This window comes from Leuciscus leuciscus (assembly GCF_965113295.1).
Source record: "Leuciscus leuciscus genome assembly, chromosome: 8".
NCBI lineage: Eukaryota > Metazoa > Chordata > Actinopteri > Cypriniformes > Leuciscidae > Leuciscus > Leuciscus leuciscus.
The window spans coordinates 4,365,567-4,375,566 of record NC_138732.1 but is presented as its reverse complement, the minus strand read 5'-3'; the positions used below and the strand labels follow the sequence as shown (position 1 = coordinate 4,375,566).

The 10,000-nt window shown below is 37.1% G+C and overlaps 1 protein-coding gene and 1 long non-coding RNA gene across 7 annotated transcripts in view; one reads left to right on the top strand and one right to left on the bottom strand.

Moving 5' to 3' along the window:
• Positions 1–7,275, top strand: part of il21 (interleukin 21) — a 23,072-nt gene extending 15,797 nt beyond the window's left edge. Inside the window, exons 1-7 of one of the 6 annotated variants that reach the window (XM_082177195.1) lie at positions 1–1,991; positions 3,261–3,301; positions 3,408–3,502; positions 3,593–3,640; positions 5,183–5,305; positions 5,412–5,450; positions 5,773–6,461. The exon at positions 1–1,991 is cut by the window's left edge and continues 203 nt beyond it. In XM_082177195.1, the coding sequence (XP_082033321.1) occupies positions 3,446–3,502; positions 3,593–3,640; positions 5,183–5,305; positions 5,412–5,450; positions 5,773–5,955 (450 nt within the window). In that variant the 5' untranslated portion in view covers positions 1–1,991; positions 3,261–3,301; positions 3,408–3,445 and the 3' untranslated portion in view covers positions 5,956–6,461. Of the gene's footprint in view, positions 3,503–3,592; positions 3,641–5,182; positions 5,306–5,411; positions 5,451–5,772; positions 6,462–6,749 lie in introns of those variants that run through there. The other 5 variants (XM_082177196.1, XM_082177193.1, XM_082177194.1 and 2 more) reach the window with 5 other exon arrangements.
• Positions 1–10,000, bottom strand: part of LOC309504222 — a 105,272-nt gene that overhangs the window by 66,448 nt on the left and 28,824 nt on the right. The window lies entirely within an intron of this gene.

Here is a 10,000-nt window from a genome sequence, read left to right as displayed (position 1 = left end):
CTATTCTTCTCCCAGTTCACCGGCCACTTACTTTCACGTATTTCGGGAGAAACTGATGAATTCATGCGCTGTAATTTATGCAACAGACAGGAATCTCTGAATTGCGGCCCAAACAAACAGATCAAGATCATTTATAAAGGTTTTTAAACTTCAAAACACACGGTGCCGGTGTGGTGAACAAATGAGTCCTATTGAATATTGAAGAGATTATAACGTAGTACAAACGTCTTCTATAATAAAGTGATTTTGTATGATTTGTAAACCAGGCACTAAAGCGATTACTCATAAAACGTGCTTTGAACCAATCGGATTGCTTGGGTCCTAAGCTCGGACTCATCTCTTCAGTAGGACTCGATTGTTCACCACACCGGCTCAACATCGTGTTGTCTTTCATGATATCGTCTATCGGCCCAACCCTAATAACAGCTAATATGATTATGCCTGCAGCTACCAAAAACATAATGCCCTCACCGCTCTATTTAAAGACCTGTGGTGAAAATCATCTTTTTTGTTTTGTTTATGTGTGTGGTGTTTTATTATGCTGTAAGACAAACCATTGCAAACAGGAAAATGGTTTGTGTGTAACATTAGCAACACATTTATTTTTATTTTTTATAACGTAGTCAAGCAAAAGGCTTATCATATTAACTGGACTGCCTTGTAACCAATCAGATCAACGAGTGGATCTCTGAGCTGAGTGAGCGAGTAGAGGCGGGGCTCATTTGCATATTCATAGAACCGCATATACTAAATGAGGAAAGGGTGTCGAGTTACATTCAAGATATTTGAATATTTGAAGGATAAAACATTTAAATATGTCATTTTGGTGATCAAAGATGAGTTTTAAGGGATCCAATTATTGACTACAGGGGACTTTAATAAACTTAAAAAATATTATTAATAAAAAATCTCCAGTGCTTCTGTCGTCTGACGGATACTTGTTTTTAGCAAGTAAAAGTATTTGAGTATGATTGTACAAACGCTCGTGCTTCAAATAGTCTTTTTGCTGTGAAATCTTTACAGGTTTTATTAAGTAAATATCAGCATAAAATAATATTGTTAGTAATATTTCAAGACAAACACTTTCTGGACTGAAGCAACTTAGTTTTACTCGATTATCTTTTTATAAAAATGTTTTTAATCATGTTTACACACGAGTATCAAATATGATCATCAGGTTTTTTTGTTCATTTCTCAATCATTGTATTGCAAAACATAAAACTACAGAGCTTTGATCATAAAACTAAGCTTTTAAATATCATCTTAAGACATTATTGAAAGATATAGAGATGACAGATATGCATTTTATGTAAGTTTCTGTTAAGATCTCATTGATTTACATTACAAGCATCAGAATTTCATCTTACATCTTTTTGTCTTTATTAATCTCAGCAGATCCACCAAATTGCATATTTTTGCTCAGTTTGTGTTTTTCCCCTCCTCACTATATTATACTATAAGAGCCATAAATGTGTCAAAAACATAGATATTATATAATATAACAATTTTTTTGGTTATTTTTTTTTTTTGTCTAAAGGTTTAATAAACTGTTCCAATCCAAAAATAAATGTGAAAATATTTCATCATATTCCGCTGCTCCTCATTCTCGACACGGACGGATTTTTGTCATCAGAAAACACAGATCTGTATCAGTGAACTTTTGCATGTTTTATGTATGTCATGATATGGATGCCACCACTAGACCCCCTCCCACACACTCACACATAAACCCACACACTCTCTTTGTGCTTTCCAGGTTGAGGGAAACCATTCAGATCTAGACATGACTGACGGAGGAAAGTTTCGAATCATATCGTTTTCACCTCGAGCACAAATTACTTCCATGATCCTGGTGAAGGGAGGAATCCCCAGCGTGAACCTGTCCTGTCCGGGGGGTCACGAGGGCCTTCCCCTGTCGCGGTGACACACACCACTTCCTGTTGAGCGAGGCCTGTGATTGGCTGGCGGAGGGGTTCTTTCAGAGGCCCACTGTGAGCTCATTTCCTGTTCTATGATGTTGAGTGATCGCGTCTCTCAAAGTGTGTCGTGACACTGCGGAACTGAAGCCACGAGCCGTGATGCTTTAGTATCAGTGAGATTCGATTACACTGAAACCGATTATCACTTTACCAGTGGGAAATTTCACAAATAATTCTGAATTAAAAAATTTCACAAAAGTAGTAATACACTGAATTAAACATAAATGAAACTTTAGTTTCGGGTCCAGTTCTCACTATTAACTGTGACTTTCTCCACAGTAAACTCCTAATTTACTGCTTATTAATAGTTATAAGGTTGTTAAGTTTAGGTATTGGGTAGATTAAGGGATGTAGAATAAGGTCATGCAGAATAAGGCATTAATATGTGCTTTATTAGTACTAATAAATAGTCAAAATCCTAGTAATATGCATGCTAATAAGCAACTAGTGAATGAGAATTGGACCCTAAACTAAAGTGTTTTGTACCCAGCAATTCCTTGCAAAACATTTTTAAAGTGTTTTTTTCTGATTAATATTCATTTTTGTACTGTCATATTACTTAAATTTTATTATTATTATTATATATTATAATTTTAATATATATTATTTTACTTAAAGTGTGAGTTTTGGTCATTTTTAGTAGTTTTTGTTTAGTTTTTACATATGCCTAAACTAGTTTTCATTATTTTTATTTCAGTTTTTAGAACATCGATATTCTAAATGAAACTGAGAAATGATTAGCAATGTTTTTTTTCTTGTTTTTTTTTAAAATATAATTTATTTTATTTACGAAAATGTGTGTTTTTTTTATTTTTACGGTTTTAATTTTAGTTACCGATATGGCCGGTAATTTAACCCCTTCAGGGTTTGAGTGCAAATATTTCATTTCCAGGGTTATTCTTATCGCATAAGATGAACAATACATTAAACTTCCTGTTTTTGTCTATAATCAATATGGTTTGTGTGGGAAGCCGCAAAGTAAAAAGCACCTTTGTCATATCCACTTGTGCTTGATGATGCCGCACCTATAGCCGCTCGCACACACACACACACACACACACATGTTTCTGATGCTGATTCAGAATGAGAAGAGGAACTGACAGCATTTTGTAGTTTCCTGCCAAGTGTGCAGAAAGTCTGGGTCAGGTTCACACACACACACTGCATCCGTACACCCCCGCGCACGCGCCTCTCGATTACATCTTTTGTCAACTGACGAAGGCCAGTGGAAAAGAAAAACTAAATTACTCATTGTAAAAATCGACTTTCCAATCTCCACAGAGAAGCGGTTTTCCTGCGTCCTCAAGGATTCTTATATAAAGGTGATTGTGTACCTGTTGACAGTATGAAGGACATCAATCCAACTAGCTTTAGAGAAGAAACTTTGCAGCTTAAACATGAAGGCGTCTGTGTGTGTTCTGTTCGCAGTGGCGTGTTGGGTTGTTTCGCAGGCTGACGAGTCGCCGATGATACTCACCCTCGACAAAGTCATGAATGACCTCGGGAAGATTAAGAAAGCAATGGTAAGTTGATTTCGAAAGATGAAGGATCTGTTGCGTTCATTTTACACGTTTTTCAAATCTGATTTTTTTCTTCTTCTTTTTTTTTTAAAGGGTAAAAGCCCAGTTTTGATCAACTCACCCATCACCAATGAACTGAAGGTAAGCAACTCGTTTTCTTCTCTTCATGTCTGGACGAGCACATAATTAGGGTTCTCGTTTTCGTAGCGGTTTCTGCATGACTCAGTGATTCGACCCTGCTGTGATATAAAGACGCTTCTGTCATTACACAGCCCACCTTAAACTCAGCGGGTTTCACTTCTACGCGATACAGATTAATTGATTTTCAAATGCGCTCAGAACGTGTGTGGGTTGATGAACAACATTTCAATGAATCCAGTTTGCTGAGCTGAAATCAAGACAGAAATAACAACTTTTAGTCATGCTTTTCTTGGCAAACACCCTCTCGATTTGTAATCGCTTCTTTTTTAGATTAGAGTCGGTCAGGAGAAAGTTTGCTTCATTTAGGAGAAATCTGATGAGTAACAAATGACATTTAGGAGTAGAGCTAATATGTTAAACAGATTTGGGTAACACTTTATTTTACAGTGTCCTTGTTACGTTACATGTACTTACCGTAGTAATAACAGTAAATTATGCAAAATTACATGCAACTAACAAACCCTAATCCTGCCCTAACCCTATAGTAAGTACATGTAGTTGCTTAATATTACTCAGTACTAAATATATATATATAAATATATAATTACACTGTAACAATGACACCTTAAAATAAAGTGTAACCCAAATTTGTCCTGTTTCACAGTTAAACCTGCTGCAGTTCTTACAATGGGGTTCTAAATAAAACTTTAGGGTTCTAAATAGAACTTTAGGATTCTAAATAGAACTTTAGGGTTCTAAATAAAACTTTAGGGTTCTAAATAGAACTTTAGGATTCTAAATAGAACTTTAGGGTTCTAAATAAAACTTTAGGATTCTAAATAGAACTTTAGGGTTCTAAAGAACGGCCTTTAATGATTGCAAAATACTTTAATGTTTTAACAGCTTATTTAAATTATGTTTACGAGCTGCTTAGTTTATGAAATGTAATTAAAATAAAAAAATAAAACAAAATTATTAGTTTTGAACCCCTGAACCCCTAAAAGCTTCTATAAGTGTAGCGCCTGATGGAACCCCTTGAAGGTTCCATTTAGAACCTTTTTTTTTTTTTGAGTCTTTTGTTTTTCTGCTGCTGCTTATAATTATTATTATTATTGTATGCATTTTTACAGTAACATTTGTTTCATATTCACTTCTTAATGAAAGTGTCAGTTTCTGTGCACTCTCAAGCAGAAAACGCTCTGGGGTTCAACAGTGTGGAAAGAAAGAGTTTCCTCATAGTTTCTGTGAAAACTGCTTAATGAGCAGAAGGGAAATTTGAAGTCAAGATGTATAGATGTGTGCATGCAATAATGACAGGAAGAGAGAGAGAGAGAGAGAGAGAGAGAGAGAGAGAGAGAGAGAGAGAGAGAGAGAGAGAGAGAGAGATGTTGGGTAGTTTCAGAAAACAGATTCGGTTCCTTGACCCGTGTACCGAGAGGCTTTCAAACGGGGTTTGCCTAAAAATCCATTGCATCTGAACTCATTAAGAAGTAAATAAATAAAGTGCATGTGTTAACCGGTTGTCTTTGCTTCTTTCGACAGGACTGCTGCATTGCATCTGCACTGGAATCTTTCAGGCACAACATGATCCACGTGTCGGTCACCGATGCGAAACTTAAAAAGGTCCAGGTGAAAATCTCCAGGGAGCTCGGCAAAAAAATCATCGTGAGTGTGTGTTTATTACGCCTTCTGCTCATTGTTCTTGTTTTAAACACTTAGAAATGAGAAATGCTGATTTATTTATTCATTCATTGTTCTTTATTTTCAACAGTTGAACGGGTTGACCATTTGCAAACCGGAAGAGACACAGGTGAGAAAACAAAGCAACACATGGAAATTAACATTTTCTACACTCTTAAAAATAAAAGTCCTTATTGGCGTTGATGGTTCCATGAAGAACCGTTAACATCCATGGAAACTTTCCATTCCACCTAAAGCTTCGTTATAGATGGAAAAATAATCTTCACACTAATAAAAAAAAAAAAGGGTTTCCTATAAGAACTGCTCACTGAAATGTTCTTTGGAGAGAATAAAAAAACACCCTTTTGGAACCTTTATTGTGGAGAGTGTTTACATGGTAAAAATGAAATATGATTGCATGCAGTTCTGACGTGTACAACGTTCTGTTTCAGAAAGCTGAGTGCGAGTCATCGTACAGAGAGGTTAACAGCCAGACGTTTGTGCAGAACTTTCATACTCTTCTGCAAAAGGTGAGTTCAAGACAATCACATCTTCTTATAGACATCCAAGTTAACGGTAACACTTTATTTTACAGTGTCCTTGTTACATATGTTACTTACCGTAGTAATAAGTAAATTATGCATAATTACATGCAACTTACAAACCCTAATCCTACTCTAACCCTATAGTAAGTACATGTAGTTGCTTAATATTACTCAGTACTTAAATATATAATTACACTGTAACATTGACACCTTAAAATAAAGTGTAACCCAGATTTGTCAGTTTTTCACAGTTAAACCTGCTACAGTTCTTACAATGGGGTTCTAAATAGAACTTTAGGATTCTAAATAGAACTTTAGGGTTCTAAATAGAACTTTAGGATTCTAAATAGAACTTTAGGGTTCTAAATAGAACTTTAGGACTCTAAATAGAACTTTAGGGTTCTAAATAGAACTTTAGGGTTCTAAATAGAACTTTAGGATTCTAAATAGAACTTTAGGGTTCTAAATAGAACTTTAGGGTTCTAAAGAACTGCCTTTAATGATTGCAAAATACAATCTGTGTATTTTAAACTACAATTACAATTAAAGTGTAACCCACTTTACCATAAGGTTCATTAGTTAACATGAACTAACAATGAACAGCTGTATTTTTATTAACGAACATTAACAAAGATTAATAAATACAGTAACAAATACTATTGCTCATGGTTAGTTCATGTTAGTTAATACATTAACTAATGTTACCAAGTTAGTATTGCTGAATCAACCCAAATACAGTCATTTATACCAAGAAAATGAAGGGAACAGTTGCAGGTGTTTGTGAGATTGGTGTCCACTGTTCGTTGGAATGGAAAAGATCCTCAGAAAGCACGAACAGAGATAACAAGCGCTGTGTAACTAACGACCTACTTTCCTTTTTCTAGATCTATGCCAGCAAGGCGTAGAGACGCGACGAGTTAAGAGCCTTCATGACACTACCCACGGCAGAGAAGAGTCTGCTCCTGCTATCCTATTTATTGATTATTTATTGAAGATTTTATTGTTTATCTGAGCCGGGAGATCTGTGAAAGGACTGTTCGTGTCATTGACGGGGTGTTTTAGGAACAAGGGCGGCCTTTTGTTGTCAACTTGAACCCTTTTAGGATGTAAAATGTTGTCTTTGTTTTACCGCGACCTTGTGGTGAGATCTCGGCACTGCTGTCCTGTTCCTTGAAAGAACCCGTTGGGTGTTTCCCTGCTGAAGATTAAGCCTTACGCAACCAAAACCCAGAGCTTACCATTAGATCTTTCACTTTATTAAGTATGCTTCTTAATCTTTGTCAGGAAAACCACTCCTTTAGATCATATGTTACCAACTTAAAGCAGATGCACACTTGTTATGTCTCACAATGAGATGCATGTATTTTTTGGATGATATTTATTTGACATTAAAATATTTCTTTATGTTTACATCATGGCTGTGATCGTTATTTTGGGGTGGACATTGAATTAGGACCTAAACACACATGGAAATTAGTTCAAGCTACACCTAAAGATCCAGGATTATTTCCAGCAACATTTCACGCTGTTTTTGTGTGAAATTGACATTCACTACCAGTTAAAGTCTGCAAATAAGCAGAAGTCTTTATCAACATGTTTCATGAGCACCACAGATAGTCTCTCATGATTCATGTTGCACACTTGATTTAGTACGAACTGCATTTAAAAGGCATTTATCTTGTAAACTTCCCTTGGTGTGAATCATTCAGGTTATTTATCTAATTTCAGGATAATTTTTTATTTATTTCAGAATTTCAGTCAACTTTAACATATATTGTAAGCTTGTTGTGTATATTGCTTAATCGTAAGCTTGCACAGAAATGGTGACAAAAACTTTTTTAAAAATTAAACTTTAAAAAAATTACGTATTTTTCGTTAAACGTCATATTCAAATGCAATATTTGAGAAAAATGCCCATCCCTAAAATTATATATATATATATTAATATTAACTAAAAAAGTTAAATAACCATCATGGATGGATGGATGGAGGGATGAATGGATGGATGGATGGAGGGATGAATGGATGGATGGATGAATGATGGATGGATGGATGGATGGATGGATGGATGGATGGATGGATGGATGGAGGGATGATGGATGGATGGAGGGATGGATGATGGATGGAGGGATGGATGGAGGGATGGATGGATGGATGGATGGAGGGATGATGGATGAGGGATGGATGATGGATGGAGGGATGGATGGATGGAGGGATGGATGGATGGAGGGAGGGAGGGAGGGATGGATGGATGATGGATGGAGGGATGGATGGATGGAGGGATGGATGGATGGAGGGATGAATGGATGGAGGGATGGATGGATGGAGGGAGGGAGGGATGGATGATGGATGGAGGGATGGATGGATGGAGGGATGGATGGATGGAGGGATGGATGGATGGAGGGAGGGAGGAATGGATGGAGGGAGGGAGGGATGGAGGAATGGATGCAGGGATGGATGGAGGGATGGATGGATGGAGAGATGGATGCAGGGATGGATGGAGGGATGGATGGATGGAGGGATGGATGGAGGGATGGATGGAGGGAGGGAGGGATGGAGGAATGGATGGAGGGATGGATGGAGGGAGGGATGGATGGAGGGAGGGATGGATGTTTTCAATGTTGCATCAGATGAACAATTGACAGCATAGTATAAAAACATTGAACCGACTCTATCATTGGCAGCCTCATCTTCATTCAGTAAAATGTAAGTCATTTAGACAGTTCTCTAGAGAAGAGCGCCGTCTACTGGAGAAACCCGAACGACATCTGAGGCTGAGAAGCAGCAGCTCGGTAATTTCTTTTTTGTTAGGGTAGGGTTTTTTGTTTATGGTCTCACTGTAAGACCTAAACTACACACTAAACTTGGTTAAGGTACTTTAACTGACAAAATGATTTGGCAAAAAAGGCAAACTACAACTACAGGTTTTATTTTACTATGCATAGAAAAACAAAAAGCTCACAGGAAAAAGCATACATTGACTACAACTTAATCAGTTATTATCATTTCATTGGTTATCTTTTGCATGACAGCCAGGACAAAAAATATGTCCACACAATTTGGCATGTTCCATTCCCTCGAAATCACGGCACCAATCAGAAACGTTGAGGCGGGCTTTACACAACGACGATCACTCTGATTGGTTTCAGGTCTATCCAATTGCGCAGGCCAGGCGCAGCAACTTTTAAATGCATTATTATATTAAAATTGCAAACACACGAGGACAGTCTCCATGAAAGACCCACTGGCAGATGAACGTGCTGCTACATTTCTCTCCGAAACGGTAGGAAATTAAATTAGATTTAATAGAGGATTTTAACTATGAGAAGATGATTGACAGGGCAGTTTACGTGACAGGACGCACGCGACAGATCCGTCCGATAAAGATGATGAAGTAGTATGTCCCAAAGCTTGCCTACTTTTTTGCTACACATTCAAAAGTAAATACCTTTTCTTCCCAAAAAGAGTACATACTTTTATGGCGTAGTGTAACTTAGGGACGCAGCATATGGCTTTACACATGACGATCGCTCTGATTGGTCTTAGGTCTATTCAATTGTGCCCAGAGACATCTGAGTGATTAATGACGCTTTGCCAGACAATAACTCAGTTACTACTGAGAATGGTCTGGTTTTAACCAGGCTAGTGAAAGGGACTTTTTCAATCACAATCTTATTCGACCACAGAGTTACGCTAGCAGTCACTCACTGTTGTTCTGCCTCTGGATATAGTCCAATCAGCGCCAAGTCACGTTCTGTGGAGTACCGCCTCTTTTTGGGGCGATTTCACTATGGCTAAGAATCGCCCAGTGTTCCCATAGACTTACATTCAAAGATTTGTTTTTTTCGAACTGCAGTTTTTTTTTTTATAGAAAAATAGTAATTAAATACTCAGATTATACCATACATCGCTATTTAGCCCAAAAATTCAGATTTATTTGGCAATTGGCTATTTCCCAACCCTACCAGCTGAAGTTTTAGCTAAACTTTAGGCTAATCATAGCTACATTATTATCACTGTTAAATTGTTATTTAACAATTAGCCTACATTCAGTCCTGGATTAATAATTCAGTTTGTTGCGCCGCCACTGCCGTACGCAATGTTTTAGTATGAATTCAACGCAAGTCAATGTACA